General features: G+C 49.4%; 1 protein-coding gene across 1 annotated transcript in view; it reads right to left on the reverse strand.

Annotated features, from left to right (window-relative positions):
- LOC132583985 (transcription factor CP2-like protein 1) overlaps positions 1–15879 on the reverse strand; it is a 48280-nt gene extending 32401 nt beyond the window's left edge. Inside the window, exons 1-4 of the mRNA XM_060255747.1 lie at positions 15699–15879; positions 10100–10254; positions 2656–2729; positions 2038–2143 (exon numbers count right to left, since the gene is read on the reverse strand). Coding sequence (XP_060111730.1) covers positions 2038–2143; positions 2656–2729; positions 10100–10254; positions 15699–15781 — 418 coding nt within the window. The 5' untranslated portion in view covers positions 15782–15879. The remainder of the gene's footprint in view (positions 1–2037; positions 2144–2655; positions 2730–10099; positions 10255–15698) is intronic.
- Positions 15880–16656: the final 777 nt, after the last annotated feature.

The following is a 16656-nucleotide window of genomic DNA, read 5'->3' on the forward strand; positions in this document are numbered from 1 at the left end:
TCAGAGTGGAGGGTGGGATATAAATCCAATATCTTCATCTACCTCACAGGGTGTCTGTTGTGGGGGGGGGAAGGGAAAGGAGATTGTGAGCCGCTCTGAGACTCTTCAGAGTGGAGGGTGGGATATAAATCCAATATCTTCATCTACCTCACAGGGTGTCTGTTGTGGGGGAGGAAGGGAAAGGAGATTGTGAGCCGCTCTGAGACTCTTCGGAGTGGAGGGCAGGATATAAATCCAATATCTTCATCTACCTCACAGGGTGTCTGTTGTGGGGGAGGAAGGGAAAGGAGATTGTGAGCCGCTCTGAGACTCTTCGGAGTGGAGGGCAGGATATAAATCCAATATCTTCATCTACCTCACAGGGTGTCTGTTGTGGGGGAGGAAGGGAAAGGAGATTGTGAGCCGCTCTGAGACTCTTCGGAGTGGAGGGCGGGATATAAATCCAATATCTTCTTCTTCTTCTTCTTCTTCTTCTTCTTCCCTCGCTTTCTGACGACCCTGAAGCGGGGGGAGGGTCTCCAAACTGGGGGATCCCCTGCTCCCACCTGGGGATTGGCAACTCTACAAAAGCTCATACTTTGAATAAGACTTTGTTGATCTTAAAGGTGCCCCGGGACTCAATTTTGTTTCCCCCAAACAAGTGATTGTTTCTATAACCTCAGTGAGGGAAAGGGGTGTGTAGAACTGAGAGCTGCTATCTTCAGGGCCCTGATGTAGCCAATCCTCCAAGAGCTTCCAGGGCTCTTAGTCCAGGGCTTACTGTAAGCTCTAGGAGGATTGGCTATATCAGGGGGTGTGGCCTAATATGCAAAGTAGTTACAGCTACAAAAAAAAAAGCCCTGGCTATCTTTATACTGCAAACCATCACCACCACCACCACCACCACCCCCAGTGTTGATGATACCCAGGTATTTGATCTAGGGCCATTTTTCCTGAGCGGAGACAAAAATGTGTGAGCTGGAGGCTAAAAAAATTGTGAGCTAGCTCACACTAACTCAGCTTAGAGGGAACACCAGTTAGGTGCATAACTCCCCGATGATACACTGTGGGGCAGAAAATGTCTTAGGGCGGTCCAGGGGGTGAGCACCATCCCTGTTGGATGAATATCTGGGCCCTGATTTTCACATTCTAATTCGACTGGGTTTGTTCAGCAAGTTCTCCTAAGTGGAATTCTCTTGGAATTCAGCTCTGTGTTCTTCCCCCCCCCCCCCTTCAGCATTCCCAGTTGTGGCTTACCGATCTGAGAAGACACTTAATATAGAAGTACTAATCAATTAGACAGAGCTTTATTTCTTTTTGTAGCAGGAGCTCCTATGCATATTAGGCCACACCCCTGATGTAGCCAATCCTCCTGGAGCTTACAGTAGACCCTGTTCTAAGAGCCCTGTAAGCTCTTGGAGGATTGGCTACATAAGAGGGGTGTGGCCTAATATGCAAAGGAGCTGCTGCTAGAATTCCACCCCTGATGTAGCCAATCCTCCTGGAGCTCACAGTAGGCCCTGTAAGAAGAGCCCTGTAAGCTCTTGGAGGATTGGCTACATAAGAGGGGTGTGGCCTAATATGCAAAGGAGCTGCTGCTAGAATTCCACCCCTGATGCAGCCAATCCTCCTGGAGCTTAAAGTAGACCCTTTTCTAAGAGCCCTGTAAGCTCTTGGAGGATTGGCTACATAAGAGGGGTGTGGCCTAATATGCAAAGGAGCTGCTGCTAGAATTCCACCCCTGATGTAGCCAGTCCTGGAGCTCACAGTAGGCCCTGTAAGAAGAGCCCTGTAAGCTCTTGGAGGATTGGCTACATAAGAGGGGTGTGGCCTAATATGCAAAGGAGCTGCTGCTAGAATTCCACCCCTGGTGTAGCCAGTCCTCCTGGAGCTGACAGTAGGCCCTGTTCTAAGAGCCCTGTAAGCTACATCAGGGGTGTGTGGCCTAATATGCAAAGGGGTTCCTGCTACAAAAAAAAGCCCTGCAACTAGGCAACCAGAGTCTAGGGACCCCACATTTGCGAGCTGTTCTTTAAAACAAAGCAAATGCTCACTTACCGATGTCTAGGATGCGGTCCCCTGGCCGGTTCCACCGCCACCCTTCCAGCTGTTGATGCTCTGTGTATTGGAGTCTTCGGTCGTGGAATACCACCCTCACCACGCTCTGAGAGGGAAGGGGAGGGAGAAGAGGAAAGGAGCATTCTTCCCACACAGGGGAAGCAGGATTCATTTTAGGGCTGCCAACCTCCAGGTGGTGCCTGGAGATCTCCCAGAATTTCAACTGATCTCCAGACGACAGAAATCAGTTTCCTCTGGAGAAAACGGCTGCTTTGGAAGGTGAACTCTGTGGCATTATAAGTCGACAGACTCCCTCCCCTCCCCAAATTCTGTTTTCCCCAGGCTCCCCCACCCCAATTGCTAGGAATTTCTGAATTCCATTTCAGTTGGCCGAATCAAATATTAAATGACTACCTCCAAGAACGCTCATAAATTAGGAAAACTGTCAAAATTTGACTTTAAAACCCACAAAAGCTGAAATATTTGCCCAGCAAATCAGCAATAGGAGAATTAGTCTGAAACCCTCCCCCCCCCTTTCAAAGCCCAATTTGCCATTATGTATCTCAATTTTTTTTTAAAAAAAAAAAAATGTCAAATGCTTCCTTCCTCATCTCTCACCTTCAGCATCTTGCGGCCGTCTGCGAACTCTCCCATCTTGGGGTTACAGAGCATCCGAATTTCGTAAGACTGCCCTGGGAAAAAGAGGACTCTCAAGAATGCAGAGAAACATTTGGACAAACAGCCAGACTCTTCCCCCAGCTTCTTATTCACCACTGATTTCACATACACTAAATAACGGACTTTCAATCCACTTTCAGTGTACTTTGGAAGTAAACTTCACCATGTGAAAGGGCCAAATCCACTTGCAAATGGTCACCAAAGAGGTGAAACTGTGATATTCAGCATGTGTGAAAGTGCCCATGTATGTATATACCATGAAGATGGTGAGGGGTCTGGAGACCAAGTCCTATGAAGGAAGGTTGAGGGAGCTGGATATGTTTAGCCTGGAGAGGAGGTGGCTGAGAGGTGATAGGATCGCCATCTTCAAGTACTTGAAGGGCTGTCATCTAGGATGGTGCGGAATTGTTTTCCGTTGCCCCAGAAAGTAGGACCAGAACCAACTGGTTGAAATTAAATCAGAAGACTTTTCAACTAAACATCAGGAAGAACTTCCTGACAGTTAGAGCTGTTTCTCAGTGGAACAGGCTTCCTCGGGAGGTGGTGGGCTCTCCTTCCTTGGCGGTTCTTAAGCAGAGGCTAGATGGCCATCTGACAGCAATGTGGATCCTGTGAACTTAGGGGAAAGTACGTGTGAATTTCCTGCATTGTGCAGGGGGTTGGACTAGATGACCTTGGGGGTCCTTTCCGACTCTATGATTCCATGACCAGTGCGAAGTGTCCATTGGCTCCACCCCCAAAGTCCCCAGATATTTCCTGAGTCGAACCTGGCAATCCTACTATTATGTATCCACTTTAACTGGCCTAGAAATTGTCTGAAGCGAAATACTCCAAGAGCAATCTCTTCTTTTGGCCAGTTAGTCTGTTGTGGGAAAGCAATCCTACACAAAGTGACGGGCGTCTAAGCCCATTGAAACCAACAGGCTCAGGCTGGGGTAAGTCTGTCTAGGACTGCACAAAAAAGCCCTCTTTGCCAGGTACATGGAATAGTTGTTCAAGGAGTTGCCCTCCTGAGAGAGAGAGCTGATGAAGAAAAATTCTTTGCAAACTGAGGGCCAAAAGATCAAGATCAAGAGCGATCTGGCGGGAAGAAGAGGCGAGTCCAAACGCAGCCAGGTAGGACTCCCAGATCGGACCCGCTCGGTTGTGTGACCTGCTCCTAGCCAGGAGCGACCGGTGTTGAATGGGCCTCCCGAAACCTATTGTGTCCACAAACAACTTAAAAGAGACAATGGCATCTTTTGAATTCTTTACATAGCTTCTTCAGAATTCCTACCGGGTGGTCTGAAAGGGCAGCCGGAAAAATTAAAGGGAGGGACAAAACACCCTGGAATTGAACTTGTACAAAACGTTTCGTTTATAACATCAATAGCTGGTACAACTAGATGCTGGAAAAGTGTAAGAAACTACAGCAAGGCCTATTGATCACGAGCGACCAGTCGCTTGCCAAGAGTAGCTCACAGCTGGACAACTCTCCCTTCTCATCTGCAGCAGAAAGCTGATAGGGCCAGGGGGAGACATGGGGGGGGGGTGGTAGTTTTCATTCATTAAAAGTAGCTGTCATGAAAGAAAAGCCTGGTGGCCCCTGGACTATACTGCTTTTCTTTGTCTTTGGATCTCACTCGTCCACATCTATGCATAGATCTATCAGCCAAGCACACGTTTCATGCATCTGATGAAGCAGACTCTCATCCGCAGCGACCTCTGCTGCGATAAATCCGTGAGGCTTTCGGGTGCCACAAGACTCCTTTTTGAGTTTGGACACAACAGACTAGACTTTCCAGAGTTCCCTCTTTGGAATTTGTTACTAAAAATCACTCCCGAGGAAATGTGCATAGAATGGGAACTTTAGATCGGCACCTTCCCACCCACCCCAGGGCTGCAAAGTTTCCGTTGGGGGCGGGGAGTCCTCCAGTTTGGTGGGCCCCAACTAGGGTTGCCAAGTCCAATTCAAGAAATATCTGGGGGCTTTGGGGGTGGAGCCAGGAGACTTTGGGGGTGGAGCCAGGAGACATTAGGAGTGGAGCCAAGATCAAGGCTGTGACAAGCATCATTGAACTCCAAAGGGAGTTCTGGCCATCACATTTAAAGGGACGGCACACCTTTTCAATTCCTTCCTTCCATAGGAAATCATGAAGGATAGGGGCACCTTCTTTTGGGGCTCATAGAATTGGGCCCCCTGGTCCACTCTTTTTGAAACTTGGAGGGTACTTTGGGGAGAGGCATTAGATGCTATACTGAAATTTTGGTGCCTCTTAGACCCATGTCAGTCTGGTTTCCGGCCGGGCCATGGGACGGAGACGGTGCTGGTCGCCTTAGTGGATGACCTCCAACGGCAACTGGATCGGGGCGGCGTTGCGGTACTGATGTTGTTAGATCTGTCGGCTGCATTTGATACAGTCGACCATCGGCTACTGACGCGCCGCCTCGCCGACATTGGGGTCGAGGGGTTGGCCTTGCAATGGCTTTCCTCCTTTCTCCTAGGTCGGGGACAGAGGGTGGCTATCGGGAGCGAGCGGTCCCAGAGGCGCATACTGGATTGTGGGGTGCCCCAGGGAGCAGTTCTCTCCCCGATGCTGTTTAACATCTATATGCGCCCCCTTGCCCAGATTGCCCGGCGGTTTGGGCTGGGTTGTCATCAATATGCAGATGACACCCAGCTCTATCTACTAATGGATGGCTGGCCCGACCCCGCTCCAGGGAATCTCGACCGGGCATTACAGGCTGTAGCGACATGGCTCAGGCTGAGTGGGCTGAAGTTGAACCCAGCGAAGACAGAGGTCCTATGCGTGGGTCGCGGCGCTCTGGGAAGGGAAATAGCTCTCCCGGCCTTCGATGGTGCGCCATTGAAAGCAGCGCGCCAGGTAAAGAGTCTGGGTGTTTTACTGGAGCCTTCATTATCGATGGAGGCCCAGATAGCAGCCACTGCCAAGTCAGCATTCTTCCATCTGAGGCGGGCAAGGCAGTTGGCCCCTTTCCTTGAGCGCCGGGACCTCGCAACAGTGATCCACGCAACGGTCACCTCAAGACTAGACTACTGTAACGCCCTCTACTTGGGGCTACCTCTGTGCCGGACCCGGAAATTGCAGCTAGTGCAGAACGCGGCGGCCAGGCTGTTGTTGGGACTCCCGAAACGGGAGCATATATGGCCGGGACTACGTGAACTGCACTGGCTGCCGATTATATACCGGGTCCAGTACAAAGTGTTGGTCGTTACCTTTAAAGCCTTATATGGCCGAGGACCTGCCTACCTGAGGGACCGTCTTTCCCCATATGAACCCCAGAGAGCACTGAGGTCAACGGGGAAAAACTTAATGACTATCCCTGGGCCGAAGGAAGTTAAATATCAGAGCACCAGAATACGGGCCTTTTCGATCGCGGCCCCTACCCTATGGAACCGACTCCCCGAGGAGGTGCGGGCCCTGCGGAGCCTTGAACAGTTCCGCAGGGCCTGCAAGACCATCCTTTTTAAATCAGCATATTCGGACTGCTAAGGAAAAATGGTAATTAAAGATCCGCCAATGCGGTCCAAAGATCTATACCGCAGTATAATTGTATCTACTAGACTGGTTTTTAATTTAATGTTTTAATGTTTTATTGTTCTATAATGTAATTCTAATGTTTTATTTATTATGGTGTGTTTTTATGGATTGTTGTTAGCCGCCCTGAGCCTGCCAAGGTGGGGGAGGGCGGGATATAAATGAAATTAATAAAATAAAAATAAAATACCTCAAAAAACAGCCCCCCCAGAGCCCCAGATACCTACGGATCAATTCTCCATGATTTTCTATGGGAATAAATCTCCATAGGGAATAACAGAGTTCCCAGCAGACATTTCCCTCCCCTCCCCCCCTTTTCTGACGACCCTGAAGCGGGGGGAGGGCCTCCAAACCAGGGGATCCCCTGCCTCCACCTGGGGATTGGCAACCCTAGCCCCAACCCACCAACATGAAGGAGGCCACCAGGGGGATCCCCACCCTCCCAAAAGTTCTGCTGCCATGGGGCACGTGTGGTGCCTGAAAGTTACGTATCACGCTCTAGGAATTCATGCAGGGACGCTCTAGAAATTTTGGGGGAAACGCTATGGTACCATAGAGTTTACGTTGCGTAGAAGTTACGTATCACGCTCTAGGAATTCATGCAGGGACGCTCTAGGCATTTCCTCCCCCCCCCCCCATTTATTCTAACCCTGAAGCAGGGGGAGGGCTGCCAAACCAGAGAATCCCCTGCCCCCAAGTGGGGATTGGCACTCCCTATGGGGAATTCTAGGCAGCATGGAAATGGGTGCCCTGAACGTCCTCCACGTGGCCACAAACTGTACCCAGAGCTTCAGCAGGGGGGGCTGAATGCAGTCTCTCCAGGCAGAATAATGGAATCACAGAGTTGGAAGGGGGCCATCCAGGCCATCTAGTTCAACCCCCTGCTCAATGCAGGAGCAGCCAAGAATATCCCTGACAAGTGCGGCTGCCAAGCCCCCAGGCCAAGCGGGGGGTCTCCCATGCTGGAGGTTCCCAACCTACTGGCCCACATTGGGCCAGCGGGGGCAACCTCCCCTGATGTTGCCGGCGTGATGGCATGCATGGCCACTCTAGGCATTTCCAGGGAAACTCTATGGTTTTCCCGGACGCTCTAGCAATTTGGGAGGGGAAACTCTATGGTACTCTTATGAAGGCCGGCGGCATTAGGGGAGGTTCCCCCCGCCGGAGGACGCAGGGGATTTAGCAGCCCTACTGACAAGGATTTGTCCAGCTGCTGCTTCAAGACTGCCAGGGAGGGGGGACTCACCCCCTCCCTAAGTAGCTGATTCCACTGTTGAACAACTCTTCCTGTAATAAAGTTTTTCATGCTATTCAGCCGGTATCTTTCTACCTGTAATTTAAACCCATTCTTGTGAGTGACTATGTATGTTTCCGGTATTTACTCAGGTGGGGTTGCCGTGTTGGTCGGAATCAGCAGAACAAAGTTGGAGTCAAGACCAGCCAAGTTTTATTCTGGGTATACGCTTTCGACACAAAAGCGTATACCTGGAATAAAACTTGGTTAGTCCTTTTAAAACAATTTTATTGGTAACATATGGTAATAAATCTATTATCTTGCATCTTTTAAAAAAGCTTCTTTTATCTACCCCATATATTACTTTCTACCCACCCCTCCCCCCGTTACTTGACCCCCGCCGGTGTTCTTTACTTAAAATGCAAATATTTAAAGGTACCCTTAACTATTAAAACAAAAATTTATATTCTTCTTTTTGAAACTTAATCATTATCAAAGATTGTCCAATGTCCTTTTACTTTCCACTCTTTTTCTACGTATCTTCTAAACTTTTTCCATTCCGTCTTAAAAACTTCTAAATCATAGTCTCTTAATATTCTTGTTAATTTGTGCATTTCACTCCATGTCATAACATTTATAATCCAATCCCATTTCTCTGGTATTTTTTTCTTGCTTCCACAACTGCGCATACAATGTCCTAGCGGCTGAGAGCAAGTACCAGATTAAAGTTCTATCTTCTTTTGGAAATTTTCCCATTTGTAGTCCCAACCAGAAAAGTCTCTGCAACTTTGTTAAACTCATATCCCAAGATCTTAGAAATCTCTTGCAGAATCATCTGCCAAAACATTTTAGCTCTTTCACAAGTCCACCACATATGGTAGAAAGAACCTTCATGCTTTTTGCATTTCCAACATCTGTCTGGCATCTTGTTATTCATCTTTGCCAATTTTTTAGGAGCCATATACCATCCATACATCATCTTAAAACAGTAAAACTTGGTTAGTCCTAAAGGTTGCCCTAGACTCCAACTTTGTTCTCCGGTTATTCATTCTCAGCCTTAGACATCGAAATCTTTGCCAGGAGTGGCAGGATTCGGTAGTAAGCTTCCAACAACACATAAGACCTTTTATGCCCATTCATTCCTTTAATTACTCAAGAAACAGCCTTTTGAGTAGGCGCAGCAAGGAGGTGTGGGAGGGGGGGGAGATTACAAGAAATGTCAGATGCTGATTCCAAAACCGAAATGGCACATTTTGGGATGACATTTCGAAACTTGGAAATGTGAAAACACGCTGGATTTTTAACATTTCCTTTATGCATTATTAAACCATTAAAACTGCCCTGCCTTTCTCCCCGTTGACAGTGACCCATTCTAATGCTGGCGATAGATGAGGCACCTAAAGACAAAAAAACCAAAAGGAGGCAGCACCAGGGGAAGGCCTCGGCCTCCATGCCCTGTAGTTGTCCATCCAAAGGAACTGGTTGGCCCCTGTGTGAGACAGGATGCTGGACTAGATGGACCACTGGTCTGATCCAGCAAGACTCTTCTTATGTTCTTATGAAGGCCTCAGCCTCTCTGCCCTGTTGTTGGCCCTCTAGAGGAACTGACTGGCCACTGTGTGAGACAGGATGCTGGACTAGATGGACCACTGGTCTGATCCAGCAAGACTCTTCTTATGTTCTTATGAAGTCCTCAGCTTCCATCCCCTGTTGTTGGCCCTTCAAAGGAACTAGTTGGCCACTGGGTACGAAAGGATGCTGGACTAGATGGACCATTGCTCTGATCCAGCAGGGCTCTTCTTATGTTTTTATGACGGCCTCGGCCTCTATGCCCTGTTGTTGGCCCTCCAGTAGTTGTTGACTACTGTGTGAGGCAGGATGCTGGACTAGATGGACCATTGCTCTGATCCAGCAGGGCTCTTCTTATGTTTTTATGAAGGCCTCGGCCTCTATGCCCTGTTGTTGGCCCTCCAGTAGTTGTTGACTACTGTGTGAGGCAGGATGCTGGACTAGATGAACCCCTGGTCTGATCCAGCAGAGCTCTTCTGATGTCGTTATGAAGGCCTTGACCTCTGTGCCCTATTGCTGAACCTCCAGAGGAACTGGCTGGCTGACCCCTGTGTGAGGCAGGATCCTGGACTAGATGGACCACTGGTCTGATCCAGCAGAGCTCTTCTGATGTTGTTATGAAGGCCTTGACCTCTGTGCCCTATTGCTGAACCTCCAGAGGAACTGGCTGGCTGACCCCTGTGTGAGGCAGGATCCTAGACTAGATGGACCACTGGTCTGATCCAGCAGGGCTCTTCTGATGTTCTTAAAAACAAATTCCTGCAGATTCAAACCAAAGGAGCCAACAGCCCAGAATCCTGATTGGTTCAGGGGCAGATCTATTGACATTCTTTTTTTTTTTTAAACCTCTCTGAGAATTATCCTGGACCAACTCACATTAAAAAAAAAAAAGTTCTTACAATACTTTCATCTGCCTAGACACAATATGGCTAAAAGCACCTCTTGTTTGTGGTCTGGGGCGCGTTCCTTATATTTAGCACTAGGGGGCAGCATCGAGGCAAGACAGACTCCATGGCTTCAACCCATCCCAGCTGGGCCTTACCTTGGTTGAGGTAGGTAAGGGTCTCTTCGTGCTGCTTAACCGCTGGGGACGTGGCTGCACACAGCACATACTGGAAGGAAGGGCAGTGCTGCTCAGCCGATGTGGAAATGCTGTTGGGTTCCTCTTGCTTCAAGAATGGCAAAGGCGGTGGCTCCCTGCAGAGACCAAGGCAGAGAGTGGGATAAGAGACAACAGCTTATGGGGTAGAGTTGCCAAGTCCAATTCAAGAAATATCTGGGGACTTTGGGGGTGGAAACAGGAGACATTGGGGGTGCAGCCAGGACCAAGGTTGGGACAAGCAGAATTGAACTCCAAAGGGAGTTCTGCCCATCACATTTAAAGGGACCGCACACCTTTTAAACGCCTTCCCTCCATTGGAAATAATGGATAGGGGCACCTTCTTTGGGGGACCACAGAATTGGACCCTCTGCTCCAATCCTTTGAAACTTGGAGGGTATTTTGGGAGAGGCACTGGATGTAAAGCTGAAAATCTGGTGCCTCTACCTAAAAAAAACAGCCCCCCCCCCCCGAGCCCCAGATACCCACAGATCAATTCTCCATTATACCCTATGGCAGGGGTGGCCAAACTTACTTAAGAGCCACATAGAATAAACGTCAGATGTCTGAGAGCCACAAGACATGACCATCAGATGTTTGAGAGCCTCAAGACAGGGAGGCAGGAAAGCAGATAGGAGGGACAGAGAGGTGGAAAGAAAGCAACATTAACTTTAAATGCATTCTCCAAGGTGCCGGCTAGCTTGGCTTGGAGAAGTGATTTAAAGAGACAAATGCCTTCTCTAAGCTGGCCAACAGGGCAGTGGGAGCTTCAAGAGCCACACAATGCATGGAAGAGCTACATGTGGCCACCCCTGCCCTATGGGAATCATCCATAGGGAATAATGGAGTGCCCAGGAAACATTCCCCCCTCCCCCCTGCTTTCTGGTGACCCTGAAGGCCGGGGGAGGGCTTCCAAACCGGGGGATCTCCTGCCCCCATCTGGGGATTGGCAACCCTATCACGAGGTGTGCATGGTGGAGATTCACTGTTTTTACAACTAACAGTGGAATCATTCATGAGTTACAGCAGCAGAATCGTTCTTGCATTGGAAATATTCCTGTGCATGCTACCTTTGTATAGAAAGGCATGTGCAAATATATATATATATCCAGGTGTGTTTGGTTGCATGGCATCATAAGCACAGGTGTGCTGCAGCTGCGGCTTCCGTGAGCACGAGCAGGCAGCAAAGTGCACATTTTGCGCAGCTGCGGCTGCTGGTCCGCAAGCAGATTGTATACTGATTCCTGCCGCCAAGTCCTTGCCGTGCACGAATGCAGAAATATGGAAAGATGCGCTTTGAATGTTAATTCAATGCCAGCTAGAACATATGTTCCCTTTTAAGAGCCACGGCGTTTTTCTTTCTGTCCTTGTGTAGATGTAGCAAGAACTCCTTTGCATAATAGGCCACACACCCCTGATGTAGCCAATCTACAAAGAGCGTATAGGGCTCTTCTTACAGTGCCTACTGGAAGCTCCAGGAGGATTGGCTACATCAGGGCTGTGTGGCCAAATATGCAAAGAAGCTCCTGCTACAAATAAAGCCCTGCCCAAAGATGTGGCATCAGCCTACCTGCTCGTAAACCTGCCTGCGTTAGTCAGCAAGAGCATCCTGCCAGCTAGGATCCTAGACTTGGAGGGTATTTTGGGGAGAGGCAGTGGATGCTATGCTGAAGCTTCGGTGCCTCTACCTAAAAAAAACACCACCCCCCCCCCCGAGCCCCAGATGCCCACAGATCAATTCAATTTCTCAGCCCCACTTACCCAACAGGGTGCATGTTGTGGGAGAGGAAGGTAAAGGAGACTGCTTTGCCAATTGCAAAAGAGTTGCAACAAGTTGCCCATTTCCAGGAAGTGATTTTTCTGCGCTGTGCAATCACAACCCGCAAAGACACCCATTTCCATCAAGTCAGTGAGGCGTCCTTCTTGACGCTTGTGAGAATGCCCTCCTGATCTCGTCGTCCTGCTCGCTGGACAACCCTGGTTCAGCTACTCTCTTTCAGCCGAGTGGACTTCCCATAGAGTTGCCAGCTTTTATGACTGAGCTCCAGCGGGCAGAGCTCAGCTCCCCTGGAGGAAAGGACCGCTTTGAAGGGCGGACTCTATGGCCTTGGACCCTACTGAGGCCCCTCCCCTCCCCAAACCCCGCCCTCTCCTGGCTTCAACTCCAAAGTCTCCAGGTATTTGCCAACACAGACCTGGCAACCCTAACTTCCCAGCATTTATTTATTTATTCTTCGTACTTATATCCCGCCCTCCCCGCCGAAGCAGGCTCAGGGTAGGGTTGCCAAGTCCAATTCAAGAAATACCTGGGGACTTTGGGGGTGGAGCCAGATTTTGGGGGTGGAGCCAGGAGACATGGGGGTGGAGCCGGGTTGTGACAAGCCTGATTGAACTCCAAAGGGAGTTTTGGGCCATCACATTGAAAGGGACTGCACACCTTTTAAATGCCTTCCCTCCATTGGAAATAATGAAGGATAGGGGCACTTTCATTGGGGGCTCGTAGAACTGGACCCCCTGGTCCAATCTTTTTGAAACTTCGAGGGTGTTTTGAGGAGAGGCATTGGATGCTGTACTGCAAATTTGGTGCCTCTGTCTCAAAAAACAGCCCCTCCAGAACCCCAGGTACCCACAATTCTCCATTATACCCTATGGAAATCGGTCTCCATAGGGAATAATGAGTGCCCAGCAAACATTTCCCTCCCCCCCCGGCTTTCTGATGACACTAAAGCAGGAGGAGGGCCTCCAAACCGGGGGATCCCCTGTCCTCACCTGGGGATTGGCAACCCTATTCCAGTCACACCACAGACCACTGGGAAAATTGTGCCCCTCTGTCCTTAAGGGGAACTATTTTACTGAAATGCGTCTGTGGGAGACTGCAGCGTCCAATTTTGTCACTTCAAGAAAGGTGCAGCAGATCCTTCCTGGGCCGATGCTGCTGCTGGTTTGGGTATGTTCCATGGCAGCAAAGGTCCAGAAAGTGACACCATTTCCCCCATCACCACCACAGCCCCGGTGGCTGGGAGGGAGCTGCGCCCCTTGGGGTACTTCACGGTCTTTCTTTTTCCCCGTCTGAAATAAGTTTTATTTCCCAGGCATGGCTGGGTTAGGGATAGGCAGGGGATGGGAAAGCTGCGGTAAATGTTGTTGTATTTACAGGTTATAAGATTGTGAACAGAGTATTTTTTATAAAAGCTCAGTGAGAGATTTCTTTGTCTTAGAAATTTCGTTGCGGCAAAAATGTCTCTTCATAAATATTAATTTTACTTAGTTTCCAGGAGGCTATTCCTTTCTTCCTGTACTTATTTCCCTGTGAGTTCCCTTTGTCTCTGGAGGTGTCTAAGACCATTTTCTTTTACACAAACCAGACTTCCTTTCAGAGTTGAACCCGCTGAATAACTGAGAAGGAAATATCTCCCAGTTCCTAGAAGCAATAACCCTTTTCTATTTGCCTAGACTGGCCATTTCCACCTACTGGCCAATCCCTTTTGCCAAACCTGATCCTCGGTTCTTCTTAACACCTTCGCGGTCTTTCTCACCATGTCACCCCGAGGCACAATAGGCCTGACTGGATTGGAACAAACTTGATTTGCGTTTCTCAGGGCAAGAACCCCAGCTGGCTCTTCGATTAAGAGACAGAAACTGTCTCTTCCATTTGGTTGGGTGCTGAGTATTTGTGATATGCGTCTGGCGCCTGTGGAGAGGAGTGCGGTTGAGGCAAAGATTGAGGAGTATGGTTGACCCTCAGATGGAGGAGTGTGTCTCAGGCCTACAGTGGCTCCATGGAAAGTGAAGAAGAAGAAGACATTGGATTTGTATCCTAAACTCCACTCTGAATCTCAGAGCGGCTCAGTCTCCTTTGGCAAAGCAATTGGCAAAGCAATCTCCTTTACCTTCCTCCCCCACAACATACACCCTGTGGGGTAGGTGGGGCTGAGAAAGCTCTCACAGCAGCTGCCCTTTCAAGGACAACTCTGCGAGAGCTATGGCTGACCCAAGGCTATCCCAGCAGCTGCAAGCGGAGGACTGGGGAATCAAAAACTCGGTTCTCCCAGATAAGAGTCCGCACTAACCACTAAACTAAACTGGCTCTCCTAACTGGGGGAAGGAGGAAGAAGGTGACTGAGAGCAACAGAGGAGGAAGTGTGAGAAAAGGAGGAGAGAAAGTCTGGTGTAAATGCCTTGAGGTGAAACTTCTAGACTAAAGAGGTGATGAAAACTGTGGAGATGAAAAAAAAGAAAAAGGTTCCCAGAGAGATTAGAAGGGAGAGGGGGACCTCTTAGTTTCCCAAGTCCTGAGGTGTCACAGCTGGTTGGATGCTAAGGGTTAATTTCCCATAATTCCATACTTTCCATCGGTATAGAATTCGTTGCCAGAAGGTGTGATGATTCTGCTAGCGTATATGGCTTCAAAACATTTTAGATCGGGGTGGCCAAACTTGCTTAACGTAAGAGCCGCATCGAATAAGCATCAGATGTTTGAGAGCCACTAGACAGGAAGGAAGGAAGGAAGGAAGGAAGGAAGGAAGGAAGGAAGGAAGGAAGGAAGGAAGGAAGGAAGGAAGGAAGGAAGGAAGGAAATAGATTGGGGGGAGAGAGGTGGAAAGAAAGCAACTTTAACTTTTAATGCATTCTCCAAGCCACTGGCTGGCTTGACTTGGAGAAGTGATTTAAAAAGACAGATTCCTTCTCCAAGGCAGCCAATGGAGCAGCGGGGGCTTCAAGAGCTCCCAAGACACAGTTTGGCCACCCCTGGGCTCCAACCGGACTCCAATTTTGTTCGACGGCTCTGTGGAACCTCCCTGTGCAGAAGCAGTCCACCTCTTAACACTTCCCAGCTTCAACCACAAGGCAGAACCGTCATGTCCTGATTCTCAGGAGCATCAGCCTGCCTGGCAATGAGGCGCTGGGCTGGGTCTGATCCTGTCAGTGCAATCAGCAAGGTCTACGGCTACCGTCACTGCCCTGGCGCCTTCTGACCATCCCTTCCTGTCCAATCACAGAGTTGGAAGGAACCTCCAGGGTCATCTAATCCAACCCCCTGCACAATGCAGGAAACTCACAAATAAAAAAGGTAAAGGTTGTCCCTTATGCAAGCACCAGTTGTTTCCGTCTCTGGGGTGATGTCGCATCACGTTTTGACTTTTTACAGGGTGGTTTGCCATTGCCTTCCCCAGTCACCTACACTTCCCCCCCAGCAAGCTGGGGACTCATTTGACCGACTTCGAAAAGATGGTCATTCAGGGGATTCTTTCCTTCTAGGGCAGTGGTCCCCAGCCTTTTTAGCACCAGGGACGGGTTTTGTGGAAGGCAATTTTTCCATGGACTGGGGGAGGGGGGGGATGGTTTGGGGATGATACAATTGTGCACTTTATTACTGCAGCTTTACCACTCTGCACCAGGAGGCCGCTACCTCCCCCTAAATTCACAGGATTTTCATTGCTGTCAGATGGCCATCTAGCCTCTGTTTCAAAACCTGCAAGGAAGGAGGTTTCCCAACACCCAAGTCCCCACTGGTGGCAGAGCAAAAAAAAAGGCCTCTCACCTGATGAGGTTGCTGCTGGAGCACGGATACATTTCCCCTGGACTTGGCCAGTAGTGGTCGGGTTGACTGTGCCAGAAAAGCATGCTCGGTGGATCCCGAAAGGAAGATCTCGAAAGCAAAACCAGGAAGAAGAAAAGAAACCTCCCCAAAAGCAGCCTCAACACCGCCCGTAGCTTGCTTCTCCTCTGGACTGCAAGGATCATCCCTGTAGTCTTAAGCACCTGCCGGCCAGGTGGGTGTGTGCCAGGGGAGGTGACCTCTGATTGGCCAAGGGAGAGATCTCTCCGATAAGCGTTGGGCTGCCTTTTACAGCTTTTCCTCTTCTGCCGTTGGCCAGAGATGTGTGTCCCTGTTACCACCACCTGTTGTTTGCCAGAGGACCCCAGATATGGTCCTTTTGCTAAAGGCCAGTTCCCTCCATGGGGACAATCCTGGAAGGGAAGCCACTCCGCCTTTTGCAGCAGAAATCAAGGAGAACCTGGTGGGCAGATGAAGTTTTGGGGGATTAGATTCTTTGCAGCGGGCTTCTCAAGGGGATGGAGAGATTTTGATCTCTGCTGACTTCGGGGGAGGCTTCTGAAACCCTTTTTTGCTACTTTGGGTCCACTCCGCTGGGTGCGACCTGTGACTTGAGATGGGCTCACCGTACCTCTAGGTCTTATTTTGTTCAACTGTGCGTCTTAAAATGTTTTCTGTAAGCTGCCCTCAACCTAGGGACAGCACTGGAGCTCTAAACAGATGAATGTTTAAAAGCAAACAGAAAGAACTGGGGATTCTGTTCTCCTTGTTGAGATGAAGAATGTTGTTGTACATAAATAAAGGTGTTTATAAGAGACACAACCTCGAGGGGGGGTGGGAGGCAAATGGCCCATTTGTGAGGGTGGGAGGCAAATGGCCCACAAATGGGGATTCGAACCCAGGTCTCCTAAATACTAGCCCAACACTCTAGGGTTGCCAA

This window comes from Heteronotia binoei, chromosome 15, assembly GCF_032191835.1.
Source record: "Heteronotia binoei isolate CCM8104 ecotype False Entrance Well chromosome 15, APGP_CSIRO_Hbin_v1, whole genome shotgun sequence".
Taxonomy (NCBI): Eukaryota; Metazoa; Chordata; class Lepidosauria; order Squamata; family Gekkonidae; genus Heteronotia; species Heteronotia binoei.